Here is a 21,880-nt window from a genome sequence, read left to right as displayed (position 1 = left end):
GTAAACTGTTTTGATTTTGTATTCACTTTTAGTTTTACAAAAGCAATTTGCTATTTTATTTTTGCTTCAGACTATCAGGCTACCAACCACCAGAATTGCACATGAGGATGCCGTTTTATACCCAATTTGCATTTAAATCAATTAAATATATCTAGATTTGGCTTGTTTCTTTTGTGTGCTCATGTATTGACTCATTGGATGCATCTCCTCATTGAATTTTGCAAGAAAAATGCATTTCCAATTAAATTTAAGCAAATTTTCAAGTTGTTGAGTTTTTTACCGAGTTTTCACTGAGTTCTTTTTTTGGGCCTTGGCGAGTTTTGGCTTTTGGTGAGTAGTTCAACTATGCTTCTAGATGATGAGCTGCTGCAGTTAAGAGTGTTGAGAGGGCAGTGATCGGAAAGGGTAAGTTCTCCAAATGAAGCGATCTGCAATGTAGAAGACTCTTTACTGCTGGCACCTTCCCTGCAGTGTTGTTTGCTGCACACTGCAGTCCAATATTCTGTAAATCTGCCTTAAACAGAAAGGCTCACTTCTGCAAATGTGGCTTTTCAGCCTACAGCAAAGGATGCAAGCAATCTGGAACAAATTTACTCCAACATCTTGTTGTGACGTATTCACACATCGCCCCATTGCAAATGGGGACCCCTACTTTCTGCTTTCTAGGGTTTGCTTTTTAGGTCTTTTAGGTTCTTATCTATTGACCTTTTGCATTTGAAGGGTCGCCGGGTGCTCATTAGGATAGCAGGCTTTGCTTGAGTCAGGTGGATCTACTCAAGAGCTCAGGTTAATTGAGTGATTAGGGGTAATTTAGATCATTCCTAGGGTTTTTTTTGTGTACTATCTGGTCACACTTCAAGTTGCTAAATCAAACCTTGGTTGAATACATAATGTCATCCTAATCCTCAAATGTCTTGAAATTTGGCTAAGTCTGGAAAATTGAAGAATCCTCCAAAAACTAGATTTTGCATTATAACTCTTGGAGGTCTGAAACCACTTTCAAACATCTTGACAATATATATGGAATATAACTTAAAGTATAAGTGACATTTCCTTCCTTATACTTAAATGTTATATTCCATATATGAATCCCGACCCTTCCAAAGGGTCCAGAGCGAAATTTCACAAAGGACCTAAGATTTTACCTAAGTCATTGGTTGTTTGGATTGATTTGCAAGGATATGAAAGGAAATGCATCAAAGGGTTGAGTCCAGGGCAAAGACAAGTTAAATTCACAAGGAAAATTGAGCCAAGAATAGGAATTTCGCTCCTGACCCTTCCAAAGGGTCCAGAGCGAATTCCTCTATAAGAAACTCTACTTTGCCCAAAGCCATGAGCTAATCCATGTCCCAGGTATTATTGAAGGCAATTCACTTGTTTAAATGAAGAAATGTGGGAAATGGAGTCAGAAATCAACCCAAAATGCAAATTTCGCTCCTGACCCTTCCAAAGGGTCCAGAGCGAAATTCATATAAGACCCTATTTCTTCACAAAATCTTGAACTAGATGCCAACTCGAGGAGCAAATTCACTTGATCATGATGGAAGGAGGCCTAAGAAGTTAAATTCAAGCCAAGGGAGGAAAAAGGTGAGAAATGAACCCAAGTAAGAATTTCGCTCCTGACCCTTCCAAAGGGTCCAAAGCGAAATTCACATAACCTTCATTTTCTTCCTTGTCATGGCCAAGTTTTGGACTTCTAAGGCATGGTTGGAGTGACCTTGAGGTGTTCTAGCTTTTGAAAGAAGGTTTGAGGTGATGAAATGGTGAAAATCAACCTAGAATGGAAATTTCGCTCTTGACCCTTCCAAAGGGTCCAGAGCGAAATTCTCCATAAACCTCATTTTCTTCCTTGTTTAGACTAAAAGCCTTGTTCCTTGGACATAGTAGGGGTAAATGGACATGTTCTTGCCTTAGGAAGAGAATGAAAGCATTGAAAAGTGAGGATTTTGTCCAAGATTGGGAATTTCGCTTTTGACCCTTCCAAAGGGTCTAGAGTGAAATTCTCCACAAACCTCATTTTCTTCCTTGCCTAGGCCAACATCTTAGTTCCTTGGGCATATTTGGGAGTGGTTTGACATGTTTTTGCCTTAGGAAGTGATTAGAAGTGAAGGAGTGAAGGATTTTGTCCTAAATCATGAATTTTGCTCCTGACCCTCCCAAAGGGTCCAGAGCGAAATTCTTGAAAACACCTATTTTCCCCTTGGAGGATCAAATCCTTGGTTTTTATGGCATGGATGGAAGTGAAGTGATGTGTCCTTGCCTTTTGAGGTAGATTGGAGTTGAAAAAATGAAGAAATGAGCTCAAGACATGAATTTCGCTCCTGACCCTTCCAAAGGGTCCAAAGCGAAATTCCCAAAATCTCCTTTTTCTCCCAATTTTGTGTCAAGCCAAGTGTGGATCAGGGTGAATTAAGATTGAAGATGTCCTTAAGCATACCTTTGAATAGCTTGTGACCATCAAATATGAAGGAATTGAGCTAAAACTTGAATTTCGCTCTTGACCCTTCCAAAGGGTCCAGAACGAAATTCTCTAAAGGTCCTATCCTTGGCCATGATTTGGAGTGAATTTCTCCTTTCAGGCCTTCTTAGGGGTCAAACAAATGTTGCTTTCATGAGAGAGAGATCCAAAGTTGAAAGTCAAAGGAAAGCAAGGTATGAATAATGAATCTAGGTGAAGGAAAACAAGCAAATCTTGAATTTTGCTCTTGACCCTTCCAAAGGGTCTAGAGCGAAATTCTCAAAATCACCTAGTTTGCTCATGATGAAAACTAAGATATGGATTCCTAGGCCTTGGTGGAGAGAAGGCTAGCATGTGCTTGTCTTGAGAGGCAATTTGGAGTAAGGAAATGATAGAATTTGAGCCTAAGGAAGAATTTCGCTCCTGACCCTTCTAAAGGGTCCAGAGCGAAATCCTTAAAACCTCTATTTTGCTCCCAAATTTGCATCAAACCTAGTATTGATTGAGATTAGAGGCATCCTTAGGCATGCATTTGATCAAGTTGTGGTCACAAAATGTGAAGATTTTGTCCTAGAATGCAAATTTCTAGAATGCAAATTTCGCTCCTGACCCTTCCAAATGGTTCAGAGCAAAATTCCTAATAGGTCCTGTCGCTTGGCCAAGGTCCAAAGCGAAATCCTCTTTTTTGGTCTTTCTGGAGATCAAATCAATGATGTCTTTAGGAGAAAGCAATTCAAAGGTCAAGAGAAGTTCAAAGCAAGGAGATGATGAAATTTGAGCTAAAATACAAATTTCGCTCCTGACCCTTCCAAAGGGTCCAGAGCGAAATTCTTATAGGGTCTGTCCCTAGGGAGGATCTTGAGCGAATTTCATTCTAATGCCTTTTTGTTGATGATTTAAGGTAGGAAATGCTATGTTAGAATGAATTTATTTGTACTTAATCACCTTTTGGTTTGTTTTGCAGGTGGAAGAAAATCAGGCCAGGACAAGGACGACCTATTCTAAGCCCATCACCATCAAGGACACTTCAAAGGCATGGAGGAGGACTCAAGGTGCTTCTAATATCCTCAAAAGACTCCATTCTACCACACAAAGGAACCACATGATGACAGAGAAGATTGACCTTACCAACACTTCAAGGCGAGGTATGCGATCAGAGAAAGAAATGACTTGACCATGTGAAGGCTTCATCAAGCACATGGAAGTTAAGGAGGTACATCATTCTTTGCATCAAGGAAAGAGGAGGATCAACCAAGATACAAACGTTAGACAAGGTGGCATCCCAGCCACTTTTCCTCTAGTCGGATTGGTCCACCTCGGCATGTCCAGATTCAATGTACCTTATTTATTAGGGACGGCACAAACTTTGGTGTACCTACTTGTTGACGTGTATTTTGTACAGAGTCATACACAGAATAAAATACCCAAGGGTACCTTATCCTCTCTTGAATAAAGCCTCTGATTGCTGAAGATGTCGCGAAAAAGGATCAATCAGGGTGACTCCAAGGTTCTTTGATGTAGGGTCTCTACGTGTGGATAAGCACCAGTGGTCGTTGTGAATGCTGTTTCATCAAGGGGCCTTATGTTTTCCGAGCTGCAGGAACAAGATTTTCTAAAACTAACAAGTTCTCAAAAAGATCAAAAGGTAAGGTTTACAAGGGATGAATTCTAATCTAATCCTAAGAATGACTCAATGTAGGCTAGACTTGGTAAGATTCTACCAATTTCAATATTGCCAAGACATAACAACTCAACTGAAATTGATGCGATCTTCTAAGGTGACTAATGATTTTCCAATTCATCAAGGATCATAGACACTACCATGAAGGTACATATCAATAGTTCAATGATGATTGAAGGTTTAAGTAATCCAAATATCTCCAGTTGACCACACAAGGCGTTCTTACAATCAGTAAGAAGCTAGTGGTTTGGAACGTGAATCTCACCAAAGATCAAGCCCAACACTTAGTCCCTCAAACTTAAATACTTCTTCGACTGAGAATGATTCAAGAAAGTGAACAACCATGAAAATAGCCACAAGAATTGCAATAAAACACCATAACTTCAATATTTTATTGATCTCAAAGCCAAAATAGACAACAATTGTTTGAAATTCTTTCTTCAAAGCTCAATCTTGCTACAAAATAACTTTCTTCTCTCTAAAATCTGATTGCTAATCTCTCATATCTTCTTCTAATTTCTAATTATATCAAAATGACAATGAGTGAGGGTATATATAGCATCCTCAATTACAATGAACGACCCAGATCAAAAGAAGATCAACGGCTGAAATTCTGACACCTAAACCCTAATTAGGGTTTATTACAAAAAGTCCCCCTTTTATTGAACAATATCAAATGCATAGCCAAATATTTAATTTGGCACAAAAATCTAGGAAACATAGACCAATGATAATTAAGGTGCCACATCATCTATAACAACCTCTCTTCTAGAACCTTATTCCCTTTCCAATGCTCCTTCTTAGCATATGCAATGAATCTAGACACAATTCCTTCAATCTCAGCAATAGGAATCTCAGGAAGATTCCTCATTCATTCCTCCAAGTGGATAACCTGATCAAAGGCCTTGAGAAGAGCTGCATCCCATTCAGGTTCGATTTCTTTGATTTTCTCAATCAGGAGCATAGTAGCGAACATTTGATCCCTTTGCTCATCTGTGATAACATTCTCATCTTTGCAAAAGATGACCTTGACCCTTTCTTCCAACTCTTGAAGATCCACATCTGTCTCAACTTCGATCCTTCTGCCAAGAATAGTACATAACACCCCAAACACCCTATCCTGAATTGGATGGATGACTTCTTCAACTTGATTGCATTTAATGCTGATGTCTCCGAAAAGAACTTCCTTCATCTGGAGTAGAGTTGACCACTGAAGTAAATTATGAGCTCCTCCATCCATTATCTTTTCTTGTGCTAAGATCTTCCTTGGTGTTTGCCTGATTACTTGAAGAACAGGAATGATAACATCTTTAGTATGAGCAAAGGCGGCCACTGTTATCATTAGGTTGTGGATGATCTCAAGGACCTGGATAGCTCGATGGATTGTCTGCATCATTCTTGTTGCAAACTCAACGGCAACTGTATGGGATTTGTCAATCCAAGAGCTCATAAGTTGAACCAAACTCTTGACTCTCTCTGCCTCGCTAACTGATTCAAGGGGAAGTGTCTGCACAGGAGATACTGCTGGATCCTGACGTCCCAAAGGCTGTTGAGATGGCTAAAGTAACCTCTCCAAGCACCTCTCTCTCTCTCAAGCTTTCTATTCTTTTCCATTTCTTCCTTAAGTTTATCTTTAAGTGCCTCAAACGAATCAGTTGCCTCCTCCAGTGTCTGCTCGGCGGTGAGTGGACCAAGCTCAAAGGTCTCTACATCATATTCTTCTGCAAGGATTTCACCTTCATGAGAGCTGGACGACTAGTGGATGCTCCCGCCTTTAGGGTCGCCATCTTGACACCTATACAACATTTCATAATGAGTAATATATTTTGCAATTTAAACATATAGAGTAGAAAGGGAGATTGAAGCTTTTAATTTAAGAAACTTCATGATAAATCTTTGAATTATCATTTCCTAAATCTAACTACGCAATTTGAAATTCAAAATTCAAAATTTCAACATTGGACTAGGATAACCTCGCCATACCTCCACTTGAGAATTAACTCTAAAAAACGATGCAAAAATAAGGTGAATTTTGGCTAGGCGAAGTGTAGATTGAAGTCCTTTAGCAAAATGCGCCTCCTCTTTAGTCCTCACGTGCATCAACTCCACCACCTTTAGTCTTCAACGCCTTGAGAAAAATTCGCTCCACCTCTAGCCTCTAACAAAGTTCGCTCCAACTTAGACCAGATTTCGCACCTTTTATTGCTTCTCCAAATCGCACTTGAATGAATGATTGAATGATTGATTAAAATGGTTCAAAATACCCATGCTATATAGGCGCTCACCACCTCACTTTCCCATAGGCCGACTTGGTGAAAATAGGCCAATATAAACAAAAAATTAATAAAAGAAGAGGCTGACTTAACAAAAATATTAAGATGAAATCTCAAGCGCTCTATCTTTTAATTTTTTATTTAATAATAATTAATTTCGAATGCCTAAATAATAACAAAAAAAATCAATTTTCCAAGGCTTAAATTAATTATTAAATACCAACGCACCTTTATTAAATGCCAATATATTTTTATTAAATGCCAATTTAATTAAAATATTTCAAGGTTTTAGTGAATTTGGCATTTAATATGATTTGTTTGAAGTAAGCGCTCAAGCCTGGGTAAAATAATGGATATCAATATCATCGCTCTGGTCCCTTGGAGAGGGACAGGAGCGCCCATGCATTTTAGACCTTGCATTTCTTATTTTCACGTTCAAAACCTCACCTTTGGCGTTCAAAATGGCATTTTATCTAGAACTTTAAGTTCAATTCATGTGATCTTTGGAAGGAGCTTGCCTTAATGCATTTTCGCCCTGGTCCCTTGGTGAGGGACAGGAGCGATCTCACCCTTTGTCCTTGGTCCTTATCTTTCAAACCGCCATTTCAAGTTTGGAGGTAAACAATGATCCCTTTCGTCCCTTCAGTGCATGTTCAACTCGTTTTCTCAAGACAAAATGAGCTTTCCAAAGATTTTCGCCCTGGTCCTCCAGTGAAGGACAGGAGCGATTTTTACATTTGAGCCTAAGATTGTCGATTCTTGGAGGCGATTCCTTGTTCACTATCTTTCAAAGGCATTCCCCATTTTGTATCACCTTGTCTTGGCGTGGTTTTGGAGGAAAATTGTTGATTTTATAGAAAATCGCCTTGGTCCTTCAGTGAAGGACAGGAGCGCTTATTAGTTTTTTGCACAATCTCTTGACCATATCAACCTCCAATTACTTCTAAGGCATAAAACATGATTTCCCATTCCATCTTGAGTCTTGGAAACAAAAGTAGTATTTCAAAATGTTAGGCGTTTAGGCATATTTGAAGATTTCGCTCTGGTTCCTTGGTGAGGGACAGGAGCGCCCTAGCCAATTCTCATTGAATTTTATGGTCTTTGCAACTCAATTCCATCTTGAAGCACTTTAAATATCATTGCAATCTCATGCCTTGGCCTGGATTCGTCCCAATTTGGGGAAGAAGGCTTGTTAATGTGCTTTTCGCCCTGGTCCCTTGGTGAGGGACAAGAGCGATTTTGCTATTATGAGCTCATTTGTGCTTTGCTAGCCTTCAAAATAATCTTCAATGTATCCATTACGCCCTCTTCCATTCATCTCAAACACAAAACTTACCTTAACTTTGCAAGATATCTGCCTTGTTAGAAAATCGTTCTAGTTCCTTGCTGAGGGACAGGAGCATCCTTTGAAAATCGCTCTGGTTCCTTGCTGAGGGACAGGAGCACCTATTGCCATTTGGGTTGATTATCTTCTTCGTGGCCTACTCAAGTTATATTCAACGGGCAAAACATACTTCCCCTGACCTCTTCAAATCGCGAAATCACTTAAATCTTGCAAGGATAATGCAAATTTGGAATTCAAGCTCCGGTCCTTCAGTGAGGGACAGGAGCGCCTTTTGTCCCCAAGGCCAAATCTTTTCACTTTTCATCTCAAATTTCCTTTGCTGGGGAAGATATCATCTTTTTACAATTCATGAACGAGAGCCCAAATCCAAGAAAGGTCCCAAAAGGTGTGTGTAAAGAAAATCGCTTTGGTCCCTTGGTGAGGGACAGGAGCGAACTTATCTTGCTAGGCAAAAGGTCCAACCTTTCATCGCTTTTAACTAAGTCTGGATGCTCCATTATGCTCGTTTCATCCTTCATTGCGTTTTTAATGCTTCAATTTGATCTACCAAGGCCAAAAATAACCAAAATAAATCATTTCACCCTGGTCCTTCAGTGGAGGATAGGAGCGAATTTATCTTAATCCCTCATATTTCATCATTTTCGAATCTTCAAAATCCTTGAAATCGTCAAGTCACGTCCAATTAGCTCCCCTGGAGACCCTGCACAAAACGATTTAAACAAGTCAGTAACCAATATGCACCAAATAACATTTTCGCCTTGGTCCTTGGGAGAGGGACAGGAGCGATTTCATCTTTATAAGCCAAAATATCCACAATTAAATCTTCAATCACTTCACCAAGCAGGATTAGGTCATCTTCAAGGCCGGGAACCAGTTAGCAAGCCTTCAAAAAACAGGAAATTGCACCTAAAATAAAATTCGCCCTGAGCCTCTAGTGAAGGACAGGAGCGATTTCTCTGTTTCAGGCATCATCTTGCCTCTAGAATTTGATCAAAATTTACCTAGGCAAAAATGTACAATTCTATCTTCAAAACGCTAACACTTAGCCAAAGTTTGAATTTTCCCTCAAGAAAAACCCTGACTAGACCTAACCTGAGACCTATCTAACTTCCTGACAGACTTACCTTATTTCAGAATCTCAATCTTTGGGAGGATGCTTAATAACCTTCAAAATTTGACTGGACTTGTCTCAAAAAACATATCCAAAAGAAACCCCAGGGTATAACCCTAGCCCAAAGAGACAACTCACTCAAAATCCTAGAAGAAGAGAGAAGAACAGGCAAAACAAAAGCAAAAAGAGGGGGTCCCCATTTTAATGGGGCGATGTGTGAAATGGTCACAACACTACCCCTGCTTCCTATTGGTCCTCACTTTTTGAATGTAATTTTCTCATTGGCTAAGGAAGTTTGTTATAACAAACCCTAATTAGGGTTTCTGTCTTGTAATCCTAGCCATTGATTCTAAATCAATCAGAGCCATCAATTTGTAAAGGGCTCTCTATATAAAGCCTTGGCTCTTCATTTGTAAAGGGGTTAATAGTCAGAGATTAGTTAATAGTTAGGAGTTAGCAAAAAGAGATAGAGATAGCATTTTAGAGTAGAGTAGAAAGAGGAGGCAAAGATTGTTGCCAAGACATTGTTGCAAAAGACATGTAAACTTCATTGAAGGAATGGTGAATTCTATGTGTCGATTCTACAATTTGCATGGTCTCTATACTTCTCAAATTTAATTTCATGTTATTAGATGAATGGAAGAAATTTGTATGATCAATGGTGAAATTTGTATATCCATACTACTAGCGGTTTGTTGATTGCAAACTTGCCTTGCATAGTCAATTGGAATCATTCAACTTAAGCTTAACTTCAATTATCACTTCTTCATTGATATTACATTGATATGCATCAACTTGACGGTGTCTATGCTTGTAGTGGTGATTTGAATATCATAAAGCTATCCTTAGAAGATCGCACTAACCTTGTGGAGATGATCATAGCATGTCAAAGCAATACTTAGTTAGAGTTTCATCAAAGGTCATCCATTGCTCCTACATTCTTAGCATTAGAATTAGATTCCTCTCCAACCCTTATCCTTTTTTCCCTTTTTTAAAAATCAAGGATCAGTAAAGACCCATGTTCTAGTGATATCCAAAGCAAATCAGATGTTCAGGCCATCGAAGTTAAGTCCCGTTGTGATTCTAGCAAAATCACATCATACCGCAAGAGCTTATCCACACGTAGAGAACCTACAATCAGAACCTTGGAGCTACTCCGATTGATCCTTCTGCGAGATCTTCAGCATTCGGGGAAGCTTTATTCAAGAGAGGATAAGGTACCTTTAGGTATTTTATTCTGTGTTCGGTCGTGTACAAAAGACACATCAACACATCCCTATGTAAATTTGCCCAGTAGCTTCCTGTGACCAAACAGCAGCTTTGGTGGCCACCTATAGGTCAAATTTATCCCAGGTTAGAACTGTTTAGATCAGAACTTAAAATAGGAATAGAAATTGCACTGTGTATAGGAAAATTTGATTATATAAGGCTAGAGTTTGGTATCCTAACCTTGCAGGGAAGTGAGGGTTTTGTCTCAGCTCACCTACTCAGGAATTCTCCCAAAACGCAAATCAGATTTTCCATTAATCGTGTAGTAGCAAAAAAACATTTATACCTGATTTGCAAGGTGCCAGGATCCACAATAGGCAACTAGCAGAATGTTTTATTTTTTTTAATATTTTCTTACAAATGGGTTTTCCCAGTTAGGTGCCATATTTTAAAACTAAAATTTGGTTTTATAATTTTTTTTTATCCGTGTAATCATGTAGCAGCAAAACAAATATTTATACCTGATTATGCAAGCTGCCAGGATCCACTATAGGCCGACCAGCAGAATATTTTAATTTTTATATTTTCTTACAAATGGGTTGGCCCAGTTAGGTGCTATATTTTAAAAGTTAAATTTAGTTCTATTTAAATATTTATTTATTTATTATTATTTTATATTTATTTTTATATAATATTATATGAAATAATTTTGTGTCGAAAAACACCTTTAAATGAGTGATGGCCAACCCAGTTAAGGGTGGGACATTACATCTATCTATATGCCTTTACGAGATGTTTTCTTGAACATGCAACAGTCACCTGTCATTATTACAAAGAAAAAGGTTTAAAAAAAATGTAAAAATGCTATCAAATAACAAAAGCTAAGTGAAATCATTCATGAATAAAACATAGAGATGAAGAGATTCTATATAGAAGTGGAGTTACAAGGCTTTCTGAGTACTCAGCAAGCACTCAGGGTTTGAGCCAGAGGAGGTCCAATGGAGGTCTTTGGAGTTTGTCCTCAGTTGACTCTGAGCAAGAAATTGGCCTGTCATGGTTGGCGTAAATCCTAAGTCTGTTAACACTTTAGAAGAATCTGCATTATCAGGAGCAGTAGACCAAATGCAATGTAATACTTATCATCCAGTTTGAATCAGACACTCTGGTCTAAATAATGGACTCATCTTTGTTTGCCCTATGTCTGCACTATTGTCTCCCAAAATAATTTTATACCATTAAATTCCATCCTTTTTGTTTCTGAAATATTACCCACCTGAATTTAAAGTATAAAACTAAAATACATATGGATATGTAAGACGTAGCTCCAAAATGCTAAGCTAATAAACCACTACCTCAAGTTTACTCTCTAGAATTAAAATATCAATTTGCACAGACAGTAGATTTTAGCCTCAAAAATACTTAATTAGAAAACCATTATCTAAATGAGCAAATGAATGTTTTTGGGCTTTGCCAAGTTTTGCTAAATTGCTATTCTCTTTCTTTCCTAGTGTCCCACAAATGTGGGTTTGATTGTCATTGAACTGCAAACTCTTATTAATAAGGGTCCTTTTACTTCCATGGATGTCAAATTCTTTAAAACTAGGGTTGTAGGCTCCATCTGTCTGCAAATTCTATAAAATTATGGTTTTGTCTTCTGTGGCAACCTACAATCTTTTGTCTTTGAAAACATTTTTGTTTGATAAGCCTTGGACAAAGTTATGAGCCATCAAGTTCCTTAAGTTGTTTTTAATATGGATTGTCTAGAATGCATCCCATATTTCTTACACCAGGAATACAACTCATCTGTGTCCTTTTGAATTAAGGGCAAGTGCATTGCTATGGGGGGTTTGAACCTGGATTATGTTGCTAATGTGGCTAGATGAGTTCCTTGCGGTGTAAAATGGATCAAATGCTTGAGATTTTTTAAACTTGGGTCATTGTTGCTTGTATTCACAATGCAACCTTGCTATATTTTCCTTGGAATTATGGGCTTCCATATTGGAGTGGAAGGGAGGGGGGTTTTAATCTCCTTAACACTGTTTTTAGTGCCCTTTATTGCCATCATACCATAACTGTTGTACGAGTTCCTTGCAAACCCTAGTATTAGGATTTTTTATAGAATATTGAAGAATAAATACACATAAATTTTAGTCGTAGTTTTTCAAGGAAGATGGGTTTTCAATGCAGAAATTGACTTTGTAGAAATTTTGCAGGTATGGGGAAATAGTAGATGTCAACCTTGTGAGAGACAAAGGTACAGGAAAATCAAAAGGCTTTGCCTTCTTGGCATATCAAGATCAAAGGAGCACCATCCTTGCCGTAGGTTGGTGATTTTCTCTTCTTCAGATACTAGAATTTTTAAGTAGTCTGAAATTTAATTTTTTTATGCTGTTTGTGTTGCTGACTTGAATCAGTCCTGTTGGGTTTTTGATTATTCAAAATGTGAGGTTGGACTTTTCTCTATGCTTTCCATTTTACCTGAGTTTTCGATGCTTTATTTGTCTCACACTTCTCTATATATCCTAGTTTTCAATATCTCGCATCCTTCATATTGCATGTTCTCTGGATTATAGACTACCTGAGTTCACTTTCACACAAACATCCCCATTACCATCAACCCATTTTCAATGCACAACAGTCACCATGAGATGTCCTTTTGTTTATGGGTCTTGGTATTATGGTTGTAGTCAGGCTGAGACTTTCACGCCCATTTATCAAAACACAACCATCCTTTGGACATAGAATATTTCCTTTTGACTAAAATGAAATAAATAAAATATTGGTTTAAAACTTGAAGAGGCAGCAAGATCCTAATGAAATTGATAATTTTTTGCAGTTTCTAAGCAGACTTATTTGTTTGATTTCAACTGCGGACATTGTCATTTTGTGCATTGCAAAAGAGGAAGCTATCCCGCTTGAGGGCTGGGATTACTTGTATTCATTGCTACAATCATATGATAATGGAAAACATCAACAAGGTGTTTAGCTTATTCTTCTCAAGCTCTTTGACGCTGGACTTACTTGAGTTCCCACCTCTGGTATATCTTAGAAGCTCATTTCTATTGGAAACTATAAAGCACAAGTTTTTGCCTTCAATTATTCATACTCTCCTAAAGGCTACAGATATTGATGCACATTTAGTGTAATGTCCCCTACTAGGAGGCTGCCTGTTTCCCAATGATTAACATAACATCATTAAATATTATTATGCCCTAAATCAAGCTTTTGAAACTAGAAAACTACTAATTCTTCATAATACAATCAATAAGCAATTATGTTTAGGGATTATCCTTATCACTTTCCTAACCCTAACGGAGTTTTGATGTGTTTTTTATACACTATGCAACATAGAATAAAATATTAAGTATTCTATCCTCTCCTAAACAAAATCTCCTCCCAAGTGCTATACCGCGTGATCCAATAGGATGTCTCCAAGGTTGTGAATGTCAGGTCTTGACGTGCTCGTGGATAGACTCAATGTGTTTGATGTGATATTGCTGGAATCACAAGGGGTCTTACGTTGAACTTGAATGCTGCTAGAACATGAAAATTTACTTGATTTTTAAAAAATTGTAAAAAGAGTTGAGGGTTTGGAAAGCTAGTCTAATCCTAGGATGTAAAAGCAATGAACAATCTTTGGTGAAAATCAACTAGACTTTGCTTTGCCATGCAAAGAAACAACTCCACAAAGTTTAGTGCAATCTTCTAAGGGGAGCAAAATGATGTTCAAACTACTACCTATGGCTTAGACACCATCAATGTAATGCATATCAATGTATAAGTGGTAATTGAAGTTGAGTTCGAATAAGATGAATCCAGTTGACTATGCAAGACACTTTACAATCAACAAGTTGTTAGTAGAATGGATGTACAAATTTCACCAATGATCATACACAAAGTTCTTCCATTCATCTAAACAACATGAAAATTAAATGAGAAGTAGAGACCATGCAAATTGCTGAATCAACATATGAAGCTCACCATTGCATGCTTCTTGCAACAATGTCTTGACAACAATCTCGTTTTCTCCTACTCTACTCTAGCTATCTGTTGCTTCTTGACTAACTATCATCTATTCTTGAACTATTAACCTTTACAAATGAAGAAGTGGAGCCTTATATATTGCTCTCATTACAATGAATGGCTCAAATTGATTCACAATCAAAGGCCAAGATCGAAAGATAAAAACCCTAATTAGGGTTTGCTACATCCATTACAAAGCATTTAATGCTTGACCAATGACAAAATTACATTGTGTGGGACACATGTTCTTCCTTGAATGATTGACCAATGAATGATGAGGGTAGGTACATTGAACTCTATGCCCACATGTGGTAGTTATCTATCCCGTTGGTTGAGTCAGTGTTGACGTGTATTTTGTACACAATCATACACAGAATAAAATACCCAAAGGTACCTTATCCTCTCTTGAATAAAGTCTCTGATTGCTGAAGATGTCGCATAAAAGGATCAATCAGGGTGACTCCAATGTTCTTTTATGTAGGGTCTCTACGTGTGGATAAGCACTAGTGGTCGTTGTGATTGCTGTGTCATCAAGGGGACTTACGTATCCGAATTGTAGGACCAAGATTTTCCTAATACTAATGAATTCCCAAAAAAAATCAAAAGGGTAGGGTTTGCAAGAGGTAAACTCTAATCTAATCCTAAGAATGACTCAATGCGGGCAGGACTTGGTAAAATTCTACCAACTTCAGTATCGCCAAGGAATTACAACTTTACTGAAACTGATGCGATCTTCTAAGGTGAATAATGATTTTTCAAATCATCAAGAATCATAAGTACTACCATGAAGGTACATATCAATGACTCAATAATGAATGAAGGTTTATGCAATCCAAATATTTCCAGTCGACCACACAAGGCGTCCTTACAATCAGTAAGAAGCTAGTGGTTTGGAGTACGAATCTCACCAAAGATCAAGCCCAACACTTAGTCTTTCAAACTTAAATACTACTTTGACTGAGAATGATTCAAGAAAGTAAACAACCATGAAGATAACCACAAGAATTGCAATAAAACACCATAACTTCAATATTTTATTGATCTCAAAGCCATCATGAACAACAATTGTTTGAAATTCCTTCTTCAAAGCTCAATCTTGCTACAAAATAACTTGCTTCTCAAAACTCTAACTATTTCTTATTGCTCTCTCTGAATTCTATATCTATCTATCTCTATCTATATCAAAATGAAAATGAATGAGGGTATAAATAGCATCCTCAATTACAATGAACGGTCCAGATCAGAAGAAGATCAATGGCCAAGATTATGACACCTAAATACAAATAGCCCCCTTTTTATTGAACAATATTAAATGCATAGCCAAATATTAAATTTGGCACAAAAACCTAGGAGACATAGACCAATGAAAATTAAGGTGCCACATCATCTATAACAACCTTTCTTCTAGAATCTTATTCCCTTTCCAATGCTCTTTCTTAGCATATGCAATGAATCTAGACACGATTCCTTCGATCTCAGCAATTGGAATCTCGGGAAGATTCCTCATTCGTTCTTCCAAGTGGATGACCTGATCAAAAGCCTTGAGAAGAGCAGCGTCCCATCCAGGTTCAAGTTCCTTGATTTTCTCAATCAAGAGCATGGTAGCAAACATCTGATCCCGTTGCTCATCTGTAATAACATTCTCATCTTTGCAAAAGATGACCTTGACTCTATCTTCTAATTCTTGCAAATCCACATCTGTCTCAACTGCAATCCTCCTGCCAAGAATAGTACATAATACTTCAAACACTTTGTCCTGGATCGGATGGATAATCTCTTCAACTTGATTGCATTTGTTACTGATGTCCTCAAAAAGGACTTCCTTCATCTGGAGTAAAGTTGACCATTGAAGTAAACTATGAGGTCCTCCATCCATTATCTTTTCTTGAGCTAGGACCTTCCTTGATGTTTGTCTGATTACTTGCAGGACAGGAATGATAACATCCTTAGTATGAGCAAAAGCAGCTATAGTTATCACTAGGTTGTGGATGATCTCAAGAACCTGAATAGCTCGATGAATAGTCTGCATCATTCTTGTTGCAAATTCAATAGCAACTGTATGGGATTTGTCAATCCAAGAACTCATAAGCTGGACCAAACTCCTGACTCTCTCTGCCTCACCAATTGATTCAAAAGGAAGTGCCTGCGCAGGAGATACTGCTGGATCCTGACGCCTCAAAGGTTGATTGAGATGGCTAAAGTAGCCTCTCCAAGCACTGACTTCTCGCTCAAGCTTTCTATTCTTCTCCATTTCTTCTCTAAGCTTGTCCTTAAGTGCCTCAAATGAATCAGTGGCATCATCCAATGTCTGCTCGGCTGTGAGTGGACCAAGCTCAAATGTCTCTACATCATATTCTTCTGCAAGGATTTCACCTTCATACTTGTCCACTGCTGGTGTAGCTATCTGTAATTTCCTGGATCCTGTCTCATCTCTGATCATCTTGGACATCTTAGTGGCTTTCCTCTTTTCTGTCACTTCCTGAGAATTTCCAACAAGGCTCTCTAAATCAATCACATTATCTTCGTCCTCGATCACAATCACCCTTGTTAGTCTCTCTTTTAACCAATCTGGAATGGCAGATCTTGTTTCTTTAACTTGTATCTCCTTAGGCAATGTTTCTTCTTCTCTGAGAGGGTATGTCGCTTCGTCATCATTCTTGTCTTCATGTAACTCATTGACTTGACTTGACGAACGTTGAGGTGCCTGTCCTTCTTCCTGTTTATCGTTCTGTACCATTGATTCCATAGATTCCTCCATTTCAAGTGTCCTCTTCTCTTGTCGAGAAGATGTGCCAGATGAACGATCTCTATTGGCCTCTTGCTTCTTCTTGGAGGATTCTCTTTTTCAGGTCTCTCTTTCCTTTTCGATCCTCTAGGATGAGGATTGCCTTCACTTACGCTTCGAAGGTTGCCTTCGCTTGTGTTTCTGGGATTAGGATTACCTTCACTCACACTTGCTCCTCCTTCGCCTGGCCTTTCCTCCAGAGTAAAAGTCATAGATATGCCCTGCCCTCTCAACTTTTGATGTTGCACATCAACCCATCTGCGAGTACAAGACAAAACTGGAGCCATCAAGGTATCTAGATCCAAAATTTCAGGTTCATTCCAATCTAGCCTCACTGCTTTGCTTTCTCGATCATAAGATGATTGGAGATGTCTGCCATTGTCCTGAGCTTGGTCGGCCACTCTATAAATTTTGCATTTCTTGATGAAGTCTAAAGGCAATCTGGAATGCATCTTTCTTTTCACTTCAAGATCATCTGAGAGATTCATCACAAAATCCTCTATCTGAGGTTCATGTCTGTATTTCCTTCCGATTGTCTCTTCTATATACCCATAAGGATCGAAACTCTCTCTCATGGCAAAGAATGAAAATGAATATAAAGCTAACTCCTTTTCTGCATCATCCATGGCTAGAGCATTAGGACATACCTCAACTGAATTTCCTAGTATGATAGGAACAGGAACTCCATTTCCATGTCTGTGTCTGAATGCCTTCGCATAAGCTGCCAACTGTCTAGTTACCTCAAGTAACACAATTCTGTCTGTCGGATATCTCAGCAACATATAGGGAGGTGAAGGACATCCATGAACTCTAATATATGTAAACTTCTGAAATTGGATGAACCAAGCACCGTACCTCTTTACAAGCTCTTGTGCATCTTGAGATAGCCGATTGTGAATCCCGCCTTGCAATGTCCTGGTGATGTTCATCGTGAAGGTATCATTGACTAACTTGTAGTCACTTCCTGGAGGATGATGCAAATGAACATAGGAATCACAAACTCTAACTTCCCCGGGCCCTCTTCCGATCACTCCTCTGTGAGGCAGTCCTGCATATTCGAAACTCTTGATCAAGGCATATATGATGTATGAACTCATGTAGAAAGACTTGGTAGCCTTCAGTCTTCTTAACTGCACGTCCAAGCAATGGTTAATCATTCTAGCCCAATGAATTGTTCCTTTTCCTTGAACTATCACTTGGATGAAGTAGAACATCCACTTCTCAAAATAGAAGGCTTGAGGAGCCCCTGTAACTCGGTTGAGTAATGTTATCAAATCTCTGACTTCCCCGGGCCCTCTTCCGATCACTCCTCTGTGAGGCAATCCTGCATATTCGAAACTCCTGATCAAGGCATATATGATGTATGAACTCATGTAGAAAGACTTGGTAGCCTTCAGTCTTCTTAACTGCACGTCCAAGCAATGGCTAATCATTCTAGCCCAATGAATTGTTCCTTTTCCTTGAACTATCACTTGGATGAAGTAGAACATCCACTTCTCAAAATAGAAGGCTTGAGGAGCCCCTGTAACTCGGTTGAGTAATGTTATCACCTCGAATGTACGGATCTTGTTCTTAGCATTTCTTCTTCTTGCATGATTCAATCTCCTTGTTTGGATGCTCGAGTCTTGGAGTGTTGCAATGTCTCGGATGGTGTGATCTTGATGTTGTAGGTGAGCTGATGAGCCTTCACCTTTCTTTTCATATGCTTTGCTAGCTTAAATATGCTGCTCTGATCTCCTTCCAGTTAGACTTAACTGCAAAACCAATACAAGAAGCATCAAATATACCTGATATAGACATGTTTCTCAAATCTTTTAATCTGAAATGCATTCTAAGTGTTTTAATCTCTTATTTTGTGCCTGATTCTGATTTTAGTTTCTGATTTGAACTTGCTTTTAGGTCTGGTTTGCCTGATTTTACTTGATTTCAGGTCTGAGATTTGCCCTTCCTCATTAGCTTTCCGAGCCATGGATTAGAAGCAACTTCCCAAGAAGTTCGGACATTTCGATGAGTACTGATTGAGGAGGTTCGGGGTTTCAATAGGGCATTGAATGAGAAAGTTTGGGGTTTCAATAGGGCACTAATTGAGGTTTCAAGCAGGCCGGAGATCCAAGGGATCATTGACTAAGAAAGTTCGAGGTTTTCACAAGGCACTGACAATCATCAAAAGGAGATCAGACATTTGGGTAGGCATCGACTAGATTAGGTTGGGGTTTTCACAAGGCATTGACTGTAAGTACAAGCTGATCGGGGATTTGCTAGGTCATTGACAATGCCCTCAATTCTTGCTTGATAATCTACCTTGCTCCTTCATCATACTTAACACATTGAATTGATATTTCCTTCACCATTAACATGCTCATTAACTTAAACATCTTTGTCCATCCTTGGGCGAAGATCTTACCTAGCACTGACAGTCACTTTTGGGAGGTCGTGGATTTGATAGAGCACCGATTGAGAAAGGTCGGGCTTTTGATAGGGCAGTGACTGTGCACAAAAGATGTTAGCCTTGCTTACTCAATCACTTCAATTTCATCAAACAACAAGCATTTACCCTTAAAAATGTTTACCTCGCTAAGTAAAGGGCTTCTCATCATAGATCGGACTTTCAGGGGGGCATTGACTGAGCAAGAAAGAGATTAGACTTTTCCTACCCCACCAACTGAAAGAGGTCGAACTTTTGAGGGGGCATTGATTGGAAAAGTTCAGACTATTGAGGAGGCACTGATTGTCAACTAAGGCAAGGTGGGGGTTTTGGTGGGTCATTGACAGTGACTCAACCTTGTCAAATCTTGTGAGCAGTAGCACTCACCTTGCTACCTCAAAGGGGTCCTTCATCGTTAACAAAGCTCTCTCACGTAGTTTAAGCCTTCATCTTGCATCTATTATCTCAACTCCCTTGATTGATCCTCATATTTGCATTCACTATCCTTATCTTTGATGGTGATGATCAAATGAAATGATTATCATATGTCATTCATAGCCAAGGTGTTGAGGAGCAAATCAACTCAATTCCACCCAATGAGACAGGCATGACTTGATCACACCTTGACAAACCTGAGACACTGCATTTCCTACAAGTGAAAGGCTAATAGCTAAAGATGCTAAAACTAACCTAGAGAGCATAAAAAAGTGGGGTAATTTGTGAAAATGTCACATTTGCAATGGGGCGATGTGTGAAAATGTCACGACATGGAGGAATGGGAATTATTGCGCTAGGGCAGTGTTGTGACGTTTTCACACATCGCCCCATTGAAAATGGGGACCCCTGTTTTTTGCTTTCTAGGGTTTGTCTTCTAGGTCTTTTAGGGTTTTGTTAGTTGGCCTTTGCATTTTGAGTGTCGCCAAGGGGATCACCTGGATAGCAAGTTCTGCTTGAGTTAGGTCAAGTTGGTGAGTGATGAAGTCTGGAATGTTTTGAAATTTGGCTAAGTCTGGAATGTCTTGATCCTGAAATTCGGCTAAGTCTGGAAACTGAAAAACCTCCAAAAACTAGATTTTGCAATATGGCTCCTGGAGGTCTGAAACCACTCTCAAACATCCTGAAAGTATATATGGAGTATAACTTAAAGTATAAGAAAGAAGAAAGATAGAGGGAAATGTAAGAAAGAAGAAAGATAGAGGGAAATGTCGGAAATGTCACTTATACTTAAATGTTATATTCCATAAAATTATCTTGTCGGAGAGTTCAAAAAAGTCGGATTTCGCTCCTGACCCTCTCAGGGGGTCCAAAGCAAATTTCGCCCCTGACCCTTCCAGAGGGTCCAAGGTGAAAATCAACCTAGGACTCATTCCTGGCCTTATTCGACCAAATTTTGATTTGCAAAGCATTTTGTTTGGACTTTGGAATTGATTGAACACCTTGAAGAAAATGATGAATTTTGGCCAAGATTAGAAATTTCGCCCCTGACCCTCTCCAAGGGTCTAGAGCGAAATTCATTGTAGATTTCATTTGCCAACTCGCTTGAATTTGAAACCTTGTTCTTGGCCTTGAAAATGATCTTACCTTGCCCTGTGAAGTGGTTTGAAACTAAAAGATTGAGCAATTTAGCCTAGATTGTAAATTTCGCTCCTGACCCTTGTTGAGGGTCCAGGGCGAAAATCTTATTTAAGTTTATTTTAGCACTAATTTTGGCTAACTTGTTTTGTGCAGGGTCTCTCGGAGAGAAGATTAGACATCACTTGATGCAAATTGAAGGTTGGAAAGCATTAAAGATGATGAATTTTGGGCAACAAATCAAAATCGCTCCTGACCCTCTCTGAGGGCCCAGGGCGAATTTCTTGTGGACACACTATTTTATCCTTTTTTGGACATGAGAATTTATTCATAGCATGAAACAAGATAACATCTTCCTTAGCCAAGGAATTTCGAGATGAAAAGTGAAACAATTTGATCATGATGGCAAAAAGCGCTCCTGACCCTCACTGAAGGTTCGGAGCTTGATTTTCAAATTTGCACTGTTCTTGCAGGATCAAAGTGATTTTATGATTGGAAGAGATCAAGGAAAGCATGTTCTATCCGTTGAATATAATTTGAGTGGTCAACAAAGGAGGAAATCAACCCAAAAAACAAAAGGCGCTCCTGACCCTTATTGAAGGCCCATGGCGATTTTTCAAGATTCTCCTCTTTGTTTGAAATTTTGAGGCAAAACCTGACTTGGATAGGAGGAAGAGATGATGTTTTATACCTTAGAAGCGATTGGGAGTCTAAAGAATAAGGAAATATACCAAGAAGCAAAAAAAGTGCTCCTGACCCTCACTGAAGGTCCAGAGCGATTTTCTTGAAAGACACATTATTTTATCACTTGTTGGGCTTAAAGATTTATTTATAGCATGAAAAAGGAAAGTTCTTCCTTATCAAGGTGATTTCAAAGGGAAAGGTGAGAGAAAATAGCTTAAATTTGCAAAAGTGCTCTTAACCCTCATTGAAGGCCCAGAGCGATTTTTGCAAAAAACTACAACTTTTCTTCAAAATTGTGCTAAGGCAAGGATGAG

General features: G+C 38.7%; 1 protein-coding gene across 2 annotated transcripts in view; it reads left to right on the top strand.

Annotated features, from left to right (window-relative positions):
* Nucleotides 1-21,880, top strand: part of LOC131055598 (zinc finger CCCH domain-containing protein 42) — a 96,375-nt gene that overhangs the window by 32,852 nt on the left and 41,643 nt on the right. The window contains exon 2 of one of the 2 annotated variants that reach the window (XM_057990078.2): nt 12,291-12,400. The exons of the other annotated variant lie outside the window; for it this stretch is intronic. Within the exon in view, the coding sequence (XP_057846061.2) occupies nt 12,291-12,400 (110 nt within the window). The remainder of the gene's footprint in view (nt 1-12,290; nt 12,401-21,880) is intronic. 2 annotated transcript variants of the gene reach the window in all.

The sequence above is a fragment of the Cryptomeria japonica genome, chromosome 7, assembly GCF_030272615.1.
Source record: "Cryptomeria japonica chromosome 7, Sugi_1.0, whole genome shotgun sequence".
NCBI lineage: Eukaryota > Viridiplantae > Streptophyta > Pinopsida > Cupressales > Cupressaceae > Cryptomeria > Cryptomeria japonica.
This window is presented reverse-complemented; position numbering and strand designations above follow the sequence as displayed.